Genomic DNA, 18,845 nt, shown 5'->3' with positions numbered 1-18,845 from the left:
CTCTGCAAATTCATATGCAAACTGTGCACCAATTCGTGCTCAATGGACCAATTCCAAAATTGCTCTCTTTGTGGAAGGTCTTTCTCTAATGTGTTTCAACATTCCTCTTGCGCATGTCCTGCAACTGCAATTATTAGGAACAATTGGTGGAACGTGATCACAAACTGTTTTGACATACGCCTATGTGCAGAGTTATGCGGATTGACAGAAAATGAAATGTTTCTTGTTCTTCTGGGGCGGTATACAATACACGAAACCAATAATCAAACCTTCCGCTTACTGAACTTCAATTTTGTTCGAAGCGCAGCTGCGCATTACCAGAGAGCTCTGGCTCAGTTACAGGTATCGCCTCCCTAGCTGTCAGACACCATACCGTTATCTGCCCCCTATCCATCACATACTTTAAGGGTAGTGTATATATGTTTATTCTTCTATATTCTTTTTGTTTGTATATATATATGTATGTTCAAAATGTAATATTCATGTATATGTAATTGTATATTAACTTAATATTGCAATATCTCCACATGGAGGAAATAAAGAATGAATGAAAGAATGAATGAATATCTAATAAATGGATGGTGGAATTTTTGTAATCATGGTATCATTTTGAAGGGTTCATCAAATAAAAATAATCCACCGTAGGAATTTTCAAAATTTTGTTTACTGTTTTATTTATTTCACCTAGGATTTAACATTGAAGTATATGGGAAAAGCATGTTTTATTACAATATTTTAAAAAGAAATTATATTTTCACACAAATCTCTTGGTAGAAAGTTACAAACACTTTCTCTTAGTGAAAATATGAAATAAAATTAATCATTGACCACACACATTTTTAGAAAATTAGATTTTTCTTGATTTTACAAAGGGCAGACAACTCTTCCAAAAAGTCTTCAGTGCAAAAAGGTCAGCTTCTAATCATTTACCAGTCATGTGAATTTCATCTGCTTCACTTTCATCATTATTTAACAATAAACATTTATGTTGATCTAAATCCTTCAAAACTGTTCATTATCCTTTCATTATACATGGAATACCTTAAAATATCCTTTTCCCAATTTCTATTCCTATGAAAATTTTCAAAGGGTTCCGATGCAACCACAGGCACCTGAAGTGTGGATAGCTTGTATAGATCTTAGGTACATACCCCCCCCCCCCCCTTTCTAAAAAGAAATTATTTTCATACAGAAACAATTATGTCAGTATTTCCCCACCGATCACCCTCATACGTCGTTCTAAGATGTACATATTAGTATCTCACAAGTGATCATCTCAAAAGCTTACAGAAGGTAGTTCAACTGACTATTCAGAACGACGTATGAGGGTGATCGGTGGGGAAACAACACAATTTGGAAAATTATTGGTTCTGTATAAAATAATTTCTTTTTAGAAAGGGTGGGGGGGTATGCACATTTATAAGATCTATACAAGCTATCCACACTTCAGGTGCCTGTGGACGCAACTGAACATGAATTCACATATTCTCTTATATATAGTGGATAGGCTTAGTCTGACATAGCCTAGAAATAACCTGCCTGTTAATGTAGGTAAATCCAGGCAATTATTTGCGACGAACCGTAAATCTACCGTCACCGGTTCATGAGTTTAAATACGTTTTCGATATATAATCAAAACATGAAGATTTGTGAAGAGAAGTGGAGGTAGGCTATGCCTGTCCACTTCTCTCAGTAAAGAGAATAGAATTCACACATGACTAACCCGGCATGACCTTCCTGTTCTGGGAGGCCAAGGTCACATAGACTATGGAATGAAATGAAAGTTCTTGTTGTAAGTTTTTATATACATATAATTAAGAAAAAGTACATGTACATGTAGGTCAAACTTCAAGGTCACAAGGTCAAACACTGTGGTGTCACAAGGTCATGTCATAAAAGAATTTAATCTAAATACGAAATATGACAGCACTTACTTACATTTATAGTTCAGGAGATATCCAATACAGTACCTGGGTCATCACTAAATTTTATTTTTTCAATATAATACATATTTCATTGAAAAAGCCTTTCTTGAAAAACTTGTTGCAGCTTTATTTGTGGATCATCTTAATGCATATGCTACAGTATTTTAAAAGAATACAGTTTCTTCACATAATTTTGAAATAATTTCATCTGTAAGCGTTGCGGTAAAATCACATGTCAAATGCAAAATTGAAATTTACATGTATAGGCTGTATATATTGGTTGTTGTTTTTCATTTTTTTATTTTTATGATTTTTATTAATCTAACCCTTGAAATTTGAATTTTTCTATATGTCGACCCATTCTGTTGTTTATCCCTATGTTTGGCTTATCACAAGTATTTCTCACAATTCATGATTTTACACGTGCTTGTCCATGTTTATTTCTTTGCCGCACGGTACCACCACGGCCCCCCGGGGACGTGTTTGATTGATGGCTCTATAACAAAGATGTAAGAAGAGGAAGTACAAAGACATAAAAATAACAAGTATTCTTCTGCTCAGTCAACCGTAAAATACCAGAGGCCCGGAAAGGAGAATTGAAGATAATTACAATTTTGCACATGGAATTTATTTTGATGGAGTTAAGTAAAACATTATCACGTTCGTGTACAATGTAGTAATAATACATTTTAAATGTACCTTTTATTAGCCTTTCTGCATTACTCTAACAGTAATCATGTCATCATAATTCTGATGACCCCCCTCCCCCTCACCTAAGTCCCCTTTTCTGTTGCATATTATACCCTCAATTACAACGCTATTGAGTACCTGGATATTCCGTATTTGTATGGTCGTAATTCTAGGATGTTGAAAATTAACAGATAAGGTAAGAATAACGGGTACTTTTATTTGGAGTAAAATACGAGTAGAATTAACAGCGCAGTGTTAGAATATATAATTATATAATGTATATTCAGTACGTATAATTTTAAGTTCATACAATGTATGTACATTTTTGTGTAAATCAATACACGATTAAATGTTGAAATAATTATAAGGCATACCATCAGCTGATCATTTAATGAAAGAAACGATCTGGGTCATAAACAGATACGGGGTCATACGTTCTGGTGGTCGGCTTCCACACAACAATGATAAAGTTTCTATCAGCTTTGAGACCCCCCCCCCCAAAAAAAGAAACCCCCACAGCAACAATAGAAACCTATACTTAAGTTACATGTACTACATTCTTGTTTGTATAATATATTACATCAACATCAATATTATCATCTTCATCTTCATCATAATCATCATCTTTTCAAAATATTCTTCGAATAATAGTTATGACCATATCATTATTCTTTGTTGTGTCAGAACACTTTAAATCGATGTTCTTATCATCATAAGCGAAATGTCTTAAACCCTTCTTCCCACTGATAAGGAGAATTTTTCTCTGCGTCGCTTAAAAAAAATTGAATTTGTGAACGAGATACTGAAATTTTGAGAGAAAAAAATTCTCCAAGCATGCAATTCTAATGAAAATACTACGTGAATGTAATGTGCACATCGTAAATTGTTTTCCGGTTTGTTTGTGTTTTGATGTTGTTTTGTATAGTAATGAACTTTCACTTTGCAGCATGATTTGGTTCCGATGTTTATTACTGGTTGTGGTTTGGGCATCTCATTGTCCAGTCTCTGTCCTGTGTGGTCAGTTTAAAACATTAGATGTGGATAACCTACTGCGTAAGTACATATCATAAACTCTGACTAATTACTCCCGGGTATGATTAATTGTGGTTTACCATATGAAACAACAAGTATTAACAACGAGTATCGACGCGCCCGCACCCGAAACGCTTAACTATTGTATAGTGTTTGCACATATATATGACATAATCATATATACATGTACATGTATAGTTACATGCCAAATCTAGACCCTTTGACCCGGAGCAGTGCAGTAAAGGTCCTGTATCATAAATATGTACCAGACTCTACCGTGGACGCCCAGCTAGGGGGTCTCCGAATGACTAGTGGCTTTCACTCATTAGTCCGCAACTCGACGAATCTAATCAAGGGCAGATTACTGATACTTTATGCACTTATGAAGCATATTCCATTCTTTTGTCAAAAATAAGTTTCAATCTCAGAACTCCCCGAGTATCTCTGTAGGATTACGACATGGCCTCCTCTACGGGAAGCTGTAGAAGTTTAGCTCTCTGAGAAATAAAATAACGTGGAATAATTTTAATTCGCGGGGGCCTATGTTCGTGATAAACAAAATTTTGCTGGTTCGTGGGGACGTAAGTTTGTTGGTAAGCAATATGATGTCACTAAGAGAGATAACTCTACTTCGTTTAAAAAATGTCCAAGGACACGTAAATTGTGTGTAAGAGTGAACCACAAAATCCACGAACATCAGTTCCCCGCGAACAATGATGATTCCACGGTATATGCAGATGAAGTTTGTTCCAGTTATTATTTTTTATGTTCCCTGAACATTTTCGGGGAAGCATACAGTCACCCTCATGTCCGTCCGTCCCATATCTCATAAACCTTTCATGATTAATCAGGACTTTTGGACCTAGATCTTTCAAGGTCATTTTGGAAAGATCAAGGTCACTCAGAATATAAAAATTCCTTATTTCAAGAATTTCCGATGAAAGGTTTCGGAGATAGGAACTATCTCCGAAACCTTTCATCGGAAATTAATCTTTAATTGATCACAAATATTCCTCGAGACAGAGACTTTTGAACCAAGGTCATTTCAGAAAGGTCAAGGTCACTCAGAACATAACCTTATATAAGTAAAAAGCTTCGTTATTTCAACAGTTTATAAACAGGTATTGATCATGTAAAACTTATACGGTACCAATATTATATCAAACAAATAAGTAATAGGTAAATGGCCTATCTGAAGATCATTTTGTAAAGGTGAAGGTCACTCAGAATATATACTTAGATGTGAGAAACCTTCATTTCAACAATATTTCGACGGTTATTGATCATTGTGCGATTCATTCGTCATATGCAGTTGATTGGTTAGATGAATTGTGGTGAGCATCCATCAATTTTACTGATATTCTGGTTTTACCAGAGAGCTACTGCATAGTTCTAACGTTATATCAATGGGAGGTAATAACCGCATTTATATATCAATAAAATCTGCCCAATTATAAATGGGTTTCGGCTTCTGATGTCAAACATGTTACATTACGCTAAAAGAAAAAAAGAAATACGGATACCACGTTTCATTTAATGACTTCTTCACTGCAGTTCTAAATGTTGCCGTAAAGGGCAGACTCGTCAACAAGCTCACTGATGCGATTGAAGAAACCCAAACAGCACGGCAGGCATTGACAGAGAAGGTCAAAGGTTGTTTGGTCAAAGCCTCGGCTAATCATGTGTTGTGCAGGGAATGTGTCCGAAATTTCTGTGAAAAAAGGTGAGATAGAACAAAGTCGATCTCTATAAGAAAAATGAAATACAATTTTTAAACTTATTTATTATTACTTTTTTTAAATATTGTATATGATTAGATATTTATAAATACATCGGATCCATTTATTTTCTACATGACAAATTATGCATTACAGAACTTTGCAGTGCAATGGTAATATAACCAAGGTGGAAATTGTAATGAAGAGGGAGGAAGAGACCCCTCTTCCGGAAGTAAAAATAGTGGAACCGGATGTAAAGCTGGCCGAATCAGTGATAGAAATATCCAACACAGCAACAGAAGATATTTTACTAGAAGTAAGCAAAGATGGATTCAAATTTACAATGATATCATCTACAGTGATGTATTTCATCCACGGTCACTTTTCATTCATTATAAAAGAAAACTTTAAAAATTCTTTCCCAGGTTCCAGATACTTTACAAGAGGAAGGACACTATATAGTAGAGGAGGCTGAAACCGAGTCTAAACTGGAGACCCTGGGGCGGACAATGAGGGAGGGCTTTAACATGGCCATGGACAATATTCCAAAGTTGATGCCAAAAGTGAAAGAAGCATTCAGTCAGATGGATATCCACCTATCCGACCCTGAAAGCATTGATCGTTTGGCCAATGACGCGGCCCATCAGGTACACAAACCCGCTCAAATCTTCTTTGCACCCGAAAAACCACATGCTTTTCTGCTCGAAAACCGCCGTTAAATGGCTGAAATATTGCTAAAACGGCACAAAACCGTAATCATTCAATCAATCAATCTGCGCGAAAGTGTTATTCTAGATCTCGTTTGCTAAATATTCTATCTCAATTTCAAATGCTATTCGATCCTATGCATTAATGTGGTATCTAAAGTTAGTTAAATGATTACATGGCAAACTCCGATATGCAATTATAATTCAGATTATTTTCAAATTATGATTGAAAATTAGCAAATCTGTATTTAGATAACTTTATTTGTGAATCTGTATTTATAGATTCACAAATAGTTATCTAAATATAGATTCAGAGTTTCACAAATAAAGTTATCTAAATACAGATTCACAAATAAAGTTATCTAAATACAGACTTACAAATAAAGTTCTCTAAATAAAGTTATCTAAATAAAGTTATCTAAATACAGATTCACAAATAAAGTCATCTAAATAATTTAGATAACTTTATTTGTGAATCTGTATTTAGACAACTTTATTTGTGAAACTCTGAATCTATATTTAGATAACTATTTCTGAATCTGTATTTAGATAACTGTATTTGTGAATCTGTATTTAGATAACTCTATTTGTGAAACTCTGAATCTATATTTAGATAACTATTTGTGAACCTGTATTTAGATAACTGTATTTGTGAATCTGTATTTAGAAAACTCTATTTGTGAACCTGTATTTAGATAACTCTACTTGTGAACCTGTATTTAGATAACTGTATTTGTGAATCTGTATTTAGATAACTGTATTTGTGAATCTGTATTTAGAAAACATTTTAAATACTGATGATGCACTAGAATGTATAGATACCGTTAGCCAGGTGGTTAGGGGTTTACAGCGAAAACACATTCACAAACTGCGCGTCGTATTGTACAGATTTAGATTACGCAATATTATATATATTTTGTACAATATCATCACCTTTTTTCTAACAGGTTGCTATAGCAATGCAAGGAAAAGAGGAGGCAGAGAACGAGTTAAACCGTAATTTTGGAATTATTCAGGAGAACCTCCCCCAAATTGTACACAAAGTCAACAACCACCTCAACAACATCATGTCGTCTGTTCAATCTTTCATGAAGTCCACGGTCAATAGGATTTCTCAGTTACCAGGTAAAAGGCTTAATGCTTCTCCCATCATTTAACGCAAAACAAGTCTAAATGGTAAAACGATTAAGCGAGAGAAAGAGAGAAAAACCCATATCAATCATCCTTATTTTTCAGGAAATGAAGGCTTTGAAAATGTCTTCAAGTTTCCTAAGAACGAAAAGAAATGGTCGACTTCAATCGTATCTTTACACGTCATGAAACCGAACGGTCAGGTGACGTCATGGAGTAATCGTCAAAATCAAATTCGCTCACCAGATGTCGCACTGAATCACAATCAGGCGCTGCACTCTACCCAATTTAACCGTAATTCTATCAACCCCCACGCAAGTCCGATTCCTGCACCGGATCAGCAGGTGTTACAGACTGCGCAGCCCACCAGTCCATTCCAAACCAGAGGTGTGTATATTACCTTTAAATACCGATATACTATCAATATTACCTTCTCAGTCATTCCCGCTAAAAATATTTTTGGCGAATTCCGAGAAACATATCATACACGGCTTTCTTGATTATCAGTTGTGAAATTAGGGCGACCAGATAGCGTGCCACGACCTAGAATCAAGGTCATTTGGGGAGAGTGCACTATCACATGAGCTGAAAGTATAATTAAATTCCTGTTAAAACCAAGACTACTATAAATTATAAATTTAAAGCTCATATGTCACTAGAAAGGTGGCTTACAATGCATAAATTTCTCGCTGGTGTTTTACACACTTAAGTATTTGGATACTTTTAAGAGATTTCACAGAAATTGGAAATACAATTTTTTCTCCGATGTTACACGAATTGTTTACATAACAATGTATTCCTGTGGGGATCCAGGTTAGAATAGATCCTCAGTACCCCTTGCTTGTCGTAAGAGGCGACTAAATGGGGCGGTTCTTCGAATGAGACTGCAAAAAACGAGGTATCGTGTCACAGCAGGTGTGGCACGATAAAGATCCCTCAAAGGCCATAAGCGCCGAGCATAGGTCTAAATTTTGCTGCCTTTCACCAGCAGTGGTGACGTCTCCATATGAGTGAAATATTCTGAGAGGGACGTTAAACAACATCCAATCAATCATTACAATGTGATACATAGAACGTGTATATTGATTTTTACTGTATTTTTTGAAAAGTAATCAACTCAGCTTAATGAAACACGGGATGCCTTCAGCTTCTCCGTCGTCAATTTCCCATATTTAAATAGCTATTGCATACGGTGTTTATGTTTCTTAACCCATTCGATACGGGAGAGCATGTCCTGTCTATGATCAATTTCAATATCAAGACAGGCTACTGACAAATAATTTTATGTTACATGGCTTTCAAAAGTTTCGTTTAAAGTCGCAATTGAATAGAACTATGATAATGCGGGTTTTCCCGAATATTTCTATCCCGTGAAGATCCGGGTTAAAATAGGTCCTCAATATGCCTTGCTTTTTGTAAGAGGCGACTAAATGGGGCTGTCCGCATAAACCAAAGCTCCATGTCACAACAGAAGACCCCTCCCTGCTCAAAGGCCGTAAACTCCGAGCATAGGCCTAAATTTTGCAACCAACCACTAGCAATGGTGACGTCTCCATGCGAGTGAAAAATTCTAGAGCGGGACGCTAAAACCAACCGATCGACCGAATATTGCTCATTAAAACAAGCATACCTAATCTGTATAAAGTAGCAATTTTCTGCCCTCAGAAGGTGTAAATTTGCGTAGTTTACAAAAATATCGGAAATGGTTCCCCTCAGTGTCAGTTGGTTATCAATGTCCGCTTCGGCTTCCTTTCGGCGTGTACCGTTGGGATCCGGATTAGAATAGGTCCTCAGTACCCCATGCTTATCGTAAGAGGCGATTAAACGGGGCGGTCCATCGGATGAGACCGAGGCCTCGTGTAACAGCAGGTGTGGCACGATAAAGATCCCTCCGTGCTCAAAGGCTGTAAGCGCCGAGCATATACCTAAATTTTGCAGCCCTTCACCTGAATAATGCTGATAACCACTAAATGCCTCCATATAAATACATTGATTCTACACAATCACTACCTGAATGCATACTAAAGCTTGATTTGGTTACTTTTCAACTTTTCAGCAAGTTTTGCTTATCGATTTTTTTCTTTAAAAATATAAAATTTGGATTTTCATGAAAATATGAGTTTTATTAGAATTTTGGAGCTTACATATGTAAATAAGGAAAATAAGGGCATCTAACAAAACATAAGGAAAAATTAGGAAAATGAGGGCCCGCTTGAAAGTCTGGGATTACGCTAAGCCACTGATCACCAAGTTAGAACATCATATTATGCTAACCTATCTTTGTTCTCTTCATCACTTTGATTTGTTATAATAATCAATATCAGTGCTGAATGAAGTCCCGTGGGGATTCGGGTTAGAATAGGTCCTCAGTATCCCTTGCTTGTCGTAAGAGGCGACTAGATGGGGCGGTAATTCGGATGAGACCACTAAAACAGAGGCCCCTGTCACAACAGGTGTGGCACGATAAAGATCTCTCCCTTCTCACAGGCCGTAAGCGCCGAGCATAGGCCTAAATTTTGCAGCCCTTCATCGGCAATGGTGACGTCCCATATGAGTTAAAAATTCTCGAGTGGGACGTTAAACAATGTACAATCAATCTGAATGATCTCTCTTAATGACTGAATTTTAGGGAAAAGAAGTTTCAGTGACGTTCAGTGTGACGACATAGCAAAGAATCCACAGGAAGCATGCGAAATTTTTCACTTCCGGTGTCAGCAGTGCGCCAATGACACCATACTTCTACAACACGGTAAGATAGCAATTACTTTAGGAAAAACAACAACACCAACAACAAACCTAAACATTTAAAATATATAATTTACTGTCCTTTTAGATGGAACTTAGAAGGAATTCTGTACGAGATCTAAAACTTTATTTGTGTGTGTTCCTACACAAAGCACATGCGCTAGATGCATTATTCTCAGACAATAAACACTACTGGTATAGATAACACACAATATTTTGTAAGGGTACTTCATAAGATATATGTATATAGTATAGATGCATATGTCCTTTTGACATAAAGTAGAAAAACAACGAAAGCGTGCAAGACAACGCGGTGCACAGTGGCGGATTAAAAAAAATTCTAACCGGGGGATGCGACCCAAGTCGTACATTTTCCAACCAAGAAAGGGAGGTGGAAGAACCAAAAGAAAGGGAGGTGGAAGAACCAAAAATGGCAAAAATTACTTTTAAAATACAGCCTAAGAGAGAAGGGGTTGCAACCCCCGTAAGCCCCCCCCCCCCCTCCTAGATCCGCCACTAGTACATCGGGGCGACTGGATCGAAGAAAATAAAGCGAAATCTACGGAGTTCTGCAGCGTATTGCATTTGTTTGTTGTCTTTTATCTATGTATTTTGTTACAGCATTAACTATTTGCTTGTTTGTTGTCTTAGTCTCAATCGAATTTTTCTTCTCTCATATAGAGACCTCACCATTCGTAGGTAAAGTACCACAACTCCTGACCTACTCATAGTATCGGCATCAAGATTTCAATTCCCATTGACGTCAATTTCAATAAAATACCAGCTGTGGCACGACGCATTTTAACGTTGAGAAAAAACTGTAAAAATAGTCATAATATTAAACATTTGGCATTTTCCTTTGGGTACCTGTAAAGTGCGAAACGAAATCGAAACGAAACGAAATCTACCGAAACGAAACGAATTCTACCGAAACGAAACGAAACCTACCGAAACGAAACGAAACAGATTGTATAACTGAACTCTTTTAATTATAATAATTAAAAATGGTATCTTAAGCCCCTGTGAAAGTTACCACATATAAATAAAATTCGCCTCCCCTTTGATGTAGGCTTTCGGCTTGACTGATACAAAGTTTTAAAAGTTGGAAAGGAGGGAGTAAGCACAAAGTACATATCCGTAGTTGATTAAATGCCATGTACAATTACTTTCGGATCCATAAATTTCAGAACGGAGGGTTACAGTCTCAGACGTCTGGGGAAACACACTATACGAGGGGTGGGGTCGCCGACGTTGGATTCGCCTTTGGGCATAGATACATTGTTTGAAGAAGCTGGTGTCTGAGAAAATTGAAAGCAGGAAGACCTCTTAACCTCTTATTTTATCTCTAACTGCTGAGGTGCGAGTACTTTCAGTAATGGAAAAACTCTATACATTTGGGATGTTGCTAAGACGGGGAATTGAAAACGGGACGGAAAACGGATTTTTTTTTAATGCAATAATATTAGCAGGAGGTCGGCATTTTGTAAACTGAAAAGGCTTATGAACAAGGGGATTTTAAGCAGAAATCACAAAGAGAACGGGAGGACACATTCAGAATCCACCGTTTGATATACTACATACAAATACACAATATCCACATGTATACATATATTTGTCTTTAGAGCAAAAAATACTGAAACATGTATTTATGCCCAAAATCGGATTCAACGCCGACGACCCCATCCCTCGTTTAGTGTGTTTCCCCAGACCTCTGACCTGTGAGACTGTAACCTTCCGTTCTGAAATTTATGGATCCGAAGCTAATTGCACATGGTATTTATGTACTCAGTGCTTACCCCCCCCCCCTTTCCAACTCTTAAAACTTTGTATCAGTCAAGCTGAAAGCCTACACCAAAGGGGAGGCGAATTTTATTTATATGTGTAAACTTTAACAGGGGCCTAAGATACCATTTTCAATTATCATAATTAAAATAGTTCGATCATACAATTTGTTTCGTTTCGTTAGGTTTCGTTTCGTTGGGTTTCGTTTCGGTAGATTTCGTTTCGTTTCGATAGATTTCGTTTCGTTTCGATTTCGTTTCGCACTTTACAGGTACCCTTTTCCTTTACGTTGAAACAACGTAAAATTTGAAGACTCTACAATTTGATGCAATGTAACGCTGAACCCAGATCAATGGTTCCATGTCGAAACAATGTTGAAGACGCAAAATGGCATCAACGATGAACTCGCAACGATTTTCCACATAAAAATAACGTTGAGGCTCCAACGTCTTTTCAACATTGAACTGATAGGGGATTTTTATTTTTTTTATTTTTACGTTGAAACAATGTTGAACTGATAATTTTTTTTGTTTACGTTGAAACAACTGATAATTTTTTTTGTTTACGTTGAAACAATGTTGAACTGAAATTTTTTTTGTTCACGTTGAAACAATGTTGAACAGGATAATTTTTGTTCATGCTGAAACAATGTTGAGCTGATAATGTTTTGTTCACGCTGAAACAATGTTACGATATACATCTAAAGTCAGTATATCTCGACGGGTTCTCAACGTTGAGCACGCAACAGTTTTGGAATGTTTAAATATTGAAGATTGACGTTGAATCAACGTTCAAATACCTACTGTGGTGTATCGTGATTGTATTATACGGCTGTTCACCTTGGCACATAAAATGTATTTTACCCTTGGGGATCTGGGTTACAATAGCTCCTCAGTACCCCTTGCTTGTCGTAAGAGGCGACTAAATGAGGTTGTCCATCGGATGAGACCGCAAAAACCGAGGCCCCATGTCATAGCAGGTGTTTTACGATAAAGACTCCTCGTTGCTCAAAGGCCATAAGCGCCGAACATAGGCCTAAATTTTGCAGCCCTCCACCAGCAATGGTAACGTCTCCATATGAGTGAAAATTTTCGAGCAGAACGTTACATAATATACAACCAATCAAACTTTGATATCTCTATAAATTGTAATGATAGCCATTTCCTCATGAATGTGCTGCAGTTGCAAACCATGCACGTACACGTATGAATCTTGATAAATATAGACTGAGTACGTCTATTTTAACGACTGGGGAATCCGACAGAAATGAAAGTATAATGCAAGGATAAGAAATAACTTTCTTTGTTTTTTAAATATACCAGTATAAGGGGGTATAAACTGCAGCACTGAATACGCTGGTATACATTAGGAAGCGCTTTATCTTTTAATAGCGCTTCATGAAGAGCATGCCGACGGGAAGCGTCGCACTTCATACCCTCCTGTATTTTCAAAAATCGAATATATATTCTTTAGAAGAAGTTAATTCCTGGTTCCTAAAGACAGTTACTAAAAATTGGTCCACACTGTCTTTGAGACCAACTTGGCGTTAAAACAACTTGCACATTGAACCATGCAATCAATCAATCAATCAATCTATCTATCTATCTATTTAATCGATGAATCGCTACCTTGTAGGATGCGGGAAAACTGCGTTGAAGACCATGGTGGACATAAAGATGCTGGACATGAAGACCGCTCTGTACGTCACGGTGTACAGGAAGTACTTAAGACGCGGTCTGGTCGTAGAGAAGGTAAAAGTTTTACAATAATCAAAGAAAGTACATTTTGTTTAAGGAGGTATGCTACACTAGAAATGTGATGTAGATGAAAAGTGGAGGATATGTACAACAATATTTTGAAGTTGAAAATTTTCAAATTTACATGTACTTTATTTTGTTAATCTGAAAAAGATTTAAAACCCCTGCTGGACTCGAACCTACGATCTACAGTTCAGCAGTCGGTATTCTAACTTATTATATACTTTCAATTTCATCTGTTCTTTTTTCTTTAAAAGTTTGCGGGCATATATCACACGATATATGCCCACAAACATTCCGGCCCGCAAACATTACGTCACAATCAAATTTCTAAGCCGTTAATTTTCAAATTTCTCGTGTTTTTCATCTTTTACTCAGTTAAACCGATAAAGTTATTGTTAAAAATAAAATTATTGTTAATTTCTAAGTGAAATTGAAAGTATATAATAAAAAGGTTATAAACTTTGTATGGGAAATATGACGACCTCGTTTTTTGTCGCGGACGGACCTCGCAAGCTCGGTCCGTCTACGCGCCAAAAAACTCGGTCGTCATATTTTCCCATACAAAGTCTATAACCTATAACTACTAAGCTACTTGGCTAGGTATTTAAATTGAAAAGGAAAAGTCAAATATTGCTGATATTGATTTTTTTCATCAATGTTTTTAAAGGAAGTTAGCCATTATGACGATGTAGAGTACCTCCTTAAATGATACTTACGTTTTTAAAAGTTCCCAAATGTTCTCATTACTGGAGAATATTGTTTTTTGTTGTAGGTGAAGTACGATGAAAGTAGTTACGATGCAGTGAATGAAATTTACAGGTCCGCATTTGTTACTGCAAAAATCGGAAAGAAAATAATCACTTACGAAACTTCCGCTTTGCCATCATTCACTGATTTAACGTCTTCCGGTGGAGAAATCGGCGAGGAATTGTGGGAAATTATGAACAATGAAGAGGAATTCGAACCTGGTCATTTTGTTAAATCTTTTGAAAATGAACTGGAAGAAGCTTTCCATCTAAAACAGACATCAAATTCTGGTTGTGTTCAATCAACCGTAAATTCTGTTGTCTTTACAGTGACCGGACTCATTGTCTACTTTGGATTTATTGCCCTGTAGACCTAATGAAAGATAAATTGAATCATTTATGGAAACTGGAATAGAGATTATAACTCATATTTCTTCCCCTGTAACAATCTTTTGCGAGATTTCATATTTATAGATAATCGACAGAATATCGAGAAATAAAAGCGGGTCTAACCGCATAGACAATTGGATGGGGAGTGGGGGGGGGGGATGTAGGTCTACATCTATCCCAATTATCAGTCAATAACCTTTTTATTACATGCATTATTTGCCGAGTCATATCCTACATCAACGTCATGATGTCATTATGAAACCAGCATACGGATACTTTATAGGAATATGTCACCCTCTTGGCAAATTGTTATGACATACTGAATGACAAGGAATATTATCATGTTTAATTGTAAAATACGTCTGTTCGTCAAGAGAATCGCAGCTCCTCGTGCTTATCAATAAACATCCCCTCCCCCCGCATCTTTGATTTCCTGTATGCAACTTTTCACATTTCAATGTCAAACTTATCAAGAATATTTTTGAGTAAACCGGATGCAGTTATGTATTAATGAGGGGACACACCCCTTTGAAGGCCTTCCAAGGGGAGGTAATAGGAAACATAAGTAATAACCAAGTGCAGTTTACATACAATTTCTTTAAATTACATCCCATTCCTCGGTATACTCACATTGGGTGTTCCATATTGCACAGGGATACGAAAAATGCTTAAGGAGGTACACTACATCATCATAATGGCCGACTTCCTTTTAAAATGTTAATGAAATTTTAAAATATAAATATTAGCAAGATTCCCGTGAAATTGATTGTCTAGCTGGGTAACCTAGCTAGCCGTCTGTTGATCTGTAGAATGTGTCCAGCAGATGTCCTAAAAAAAAATTTTTTTTAGATTACTCTCTACTAAAACTGCAATTTGGTCTAAATAAAAAATTCAAAATATTGTACATATCCTCCAATCTTCATCCATATTGAATCCTCTTAAAACTAACAAGGCCACAGAGGCGACCTTTCAAAATAAAACAGGATTTGTGTATAGCATGGTTCCCATGTCAAGAAAATACGCACACAATATAAATCAAACCATGGCCAAGGGAGACAAATGGTATGTAAGAAGCTTAAATCACGTGATGTATCGTTCCTTGCAAGCCTGGCGAATCTCGTCTTTGTAAGACCAAGCAGAACTTATGATTTTGACACATGCGTGTCTTGTAGGTCTCGCATTCTTTATTTATTTATACATGTATATAATGTTTACCTGTCTCGGACTGATTATGTCCCCTGAAAAAATTGTAATATTTTGTTTGTACCTATATTCTAATATCGTTTAAATTATTACATTACCATTACAATCAGATGTTTTTTGTTTTTATTTCAAATACATTTGCAACTTTTGTCATGAAATGAATTTTACGTGCACAACTGACAATAAAAATGACAATATCGCTGTGATTAATCTGAATTAGAGTATAGATCTACATTGTGGAATTGGTACAGGACCAAATACTTCACGATCATAGTACTATTAACTTGTAAGTCGCCGAGGTAATGGTAGGCCATCTACATGTAACAAGCACTGGCTAGATATATCCTTGTAATGAGCACAAAAAGTGATGACGTAATTTATCCTCCGCGAGAAGTCAAAAGCTTTTTAATACCCGGAGTAGCCGATTCGGAACTCTATTGTGTTAAGGTATTCAATGTATAATGACCATATCTCATATCTAATAAATGGATGGTGGAATATATGTAATAACATTGAAGTATATGGGAAAAGCATGTTTTATTACAATATTTTAAAAACAAATTATATTTTCATACTAATCTCTTGGTAGAAAGTTACATACACTTTCTTTTTATGAAAATATGAAATAAAATTAATCATTGACCACACACGTTTTTAGAAAATTAGATTTTTCTTATTTTTACAAAGGGCAGACAACCCTTCCAAAAAGTCTTCAGTGCAAAAAGGTCAGCTTCTAATCATTTATCAGTCATTGTGAATTTCATCTGCTTCACTTTCATCATTATTTAACAATAAACTTTTATGTTGATCTAAATCCTTCAAAATTGTTCATTATCCTTTCATTATACATGGAATACCTTAAAAGGAAAAACACTTGGGAATTTGCATACAATATACAAGTTACACACGGATCATTCCATTATCCAGTCCACAGGTGTCTGTGACCCCTCCCCCTCTTTTGTTTACATAAATATTAGTATTTGGAATAAGTATAACCATTTTCATTTATATTTCGTTTCACTATAACAGTATACACCAATAAACTTAAAAAAAAAAAATATAATTGCATCTTTAATAAATCTCCAAAACTTACTTCATACCAAACAACACGTTGTTTACAGGCACCTGTGATCAAGACAGTTTCGATGAACAATTATGATTATAAAAAAAATCTTCATTGAATAACCATATTGAACGGATTGCACGGAACGATGAACGAATTGCAAGGAATGATTAACGGTTCGCACGGAACGATGAACAGATTGCACGGAATGATGAACAGATTGCACAGAATGAAACAGAACACTTCAATGGAGGTGCAGTAGCACGTTTCAGAAGTAAGGACTTACCTACTAGCGCAGTAAATTAATACCTATTAAAGTAGAAAAATCGTAGAGACTGACGTACTAGCGCAGTAACTCCGCGATTTCCGACTTTAGGCAGACCGACAAAACGTCCAAGTCGTCGTAAGCTATTGATATCACACCGGTAATTGTCCAGTCAAAATGAACTTAGTGGATTTTTCTTGTTTTCTCTTAATTTTTGTACCCCTGATAAGGAAATTTTGTGTAATTTGTAGAAATAACCAAGTGTATACTGTGGTAGTTTGGGTTTTACTTTTACTTTTATTTCTGGATTTCGATCCCGATGTAAGTTATTCGCCCGTTGTATTTGACCACGCCCACTTTATCTTTCAGCCAATAACTTTAATGTCAGACAGTTTCTATTGTATAAAGCCATGCAGCTTACTATTCGTCGAAGCGAGACAGCTGGCCTTGCTAGCTACTCTTCTCCTTCCATTCTTCCTATATTGGAATTACGTTTTTGTCTACTTTGTCCTTTTTTACTTACTAAAGTATTATTACCTTTTATTTGGTTGTGAGGATTTCTTGATAGTTTCTAGGCTAAGTTCTAGGCTTTAGGAGTGTGTATTTGTCACATTCATACTGGTAATAAATTCGTAAAGTGTTATTTCTCTTATTTTCATTTCTATTGAATTTATTTTCAAGTTTAAAATCATAGTGTACTTGGGTCGCTTCGAAGTCGCCACTATCAAAATAAAATAAAACAAACACAACGCGAAGTACAGACAATACGAACGCCAGACCTGCTACAATACAAAGGAACTATTTGTTGTTGGTAGTTGAGGCTACTTCCTGAGGTGCACTCCGGCTGTTTACACACATGTGAAAAACACGTGGATTTGAGGGTTGTCTTGTTTGCGGGTAATTCCCCCCCCCCCCCCGAAAATGCCGCGTACGGTGTTGTTTTTCCGGTGTCCGCAGACGAGATAGGTAACATAGAACATTTCCGACTGCGTTATTCGGCATTAATTATGTAAACTGATTTTTAATGATTTTTTTTTTCGTCTATAGTAATATATAGTGAAAATAATTAGCGGTGTGATACCTATAGAAGTAAGGGCTTACCTACTTAACGCAGTAAATTAGTAGGGACTACCTATTTAAAAAGCAAGAAAATGGTAGGGACTACCTATTTAAAAAGCAGGAAAATAGTAGGGACTGACGTACTAACACAGTAAAATAGTGGGGAATGACCTATTAAAACAGTAAATTAGTTGGGACTGTCGTACTAACGCAGTAACTCAGCGATCGCCGACTTTAGGCAGACCGACAAAACATCCAAGTCGTGGTAAGCTATTGCTCTATCATGTATACACATAAACAATTGACATAACAAGAAATTAGGACACGTACTGGTATGGTATCATAAATTCGTACATTTTCTAAAACGATGATAATCTGACTCCCAAAGATGAAGCACCTGATCACAAGCTTTCGCACGATTCCTAGAGCCTATCAGAAAGCAGCGAGTACTGGTCATTATCTGATACTCCTTACACGATATGTGCACTGTCTAATCATGGTTTACTTTATGCTTAGCTCTTTGGGAGAAACATTAGGATGGTTTATCCCAATTTTCTATCCCGAAAGCTACTGTCGTGGAGCGTTGCACAGATAATTACTTTCGATACACAATTTCTCAAAATACGTCT

The 18,845-nt window shown here is 36.3% G+C and overlaps 1 protein-coding gene across 2 annotated transcripts; it reads left to right on the top strand.

The window, feature by feature from the left end:
* Positions 1-1,464: 1,464 nt before the first annotated feature.
* On the top strand, positions 1,465-15,938 carry LOC125665723 (uncharacterized). Of its 2 annotated transcripts, XM_048898516.2 has the most exons (10): positions 1,465-2,565; positions 3,562-3,668; positions 5,202-5,370; positions 5,522-5,681; positions 5,791-6,012; positions 7,020-7,197; positions 7,309-7,590; positions 9,833-9,952; positions 13,366-13,481; positions 14,263-15,938. In XM_048898516.2, exons 1-10 carry the CDS (start codon positions 2,546-2,548, stop codon positions 14,605-14,607), a joined length of 1,719 nt encoding a protein of 572 aa, XP_048754473.1. In that variant the 5' UTR covers positions 1,465-2,545; the 3' UTR covers positions 14,608-15,938. The 2 variants fall into 2 exon arrangements, with proteins under 2 accessions (XP_048754473.1, XP_048754472.1); XM_048898515.2 differs by having other exon boundaries at positions 1,465-3,668.
* Positions 15,939-18,845: the final 2,907 nt, after the last annotated feature.

This window comes from Ostrea edulis, chromosome 10 (genome assembly GCF_947568905.1).
Source record: "Ostrea edulis chromosome 10, xbOstEdul1.1, whole genome shotgun sequence".
Lineage (NCBI taxonomy): Eukaryota > Metazoa > Mollusca > Bivalvia > Ostreida > Ostreidae > Ostrea > Ostrea edulis.
Note: the sequence above shows the minus strand (reverse complement) of the source record. Positions and strands in the feature narration are given on the sequence as shown.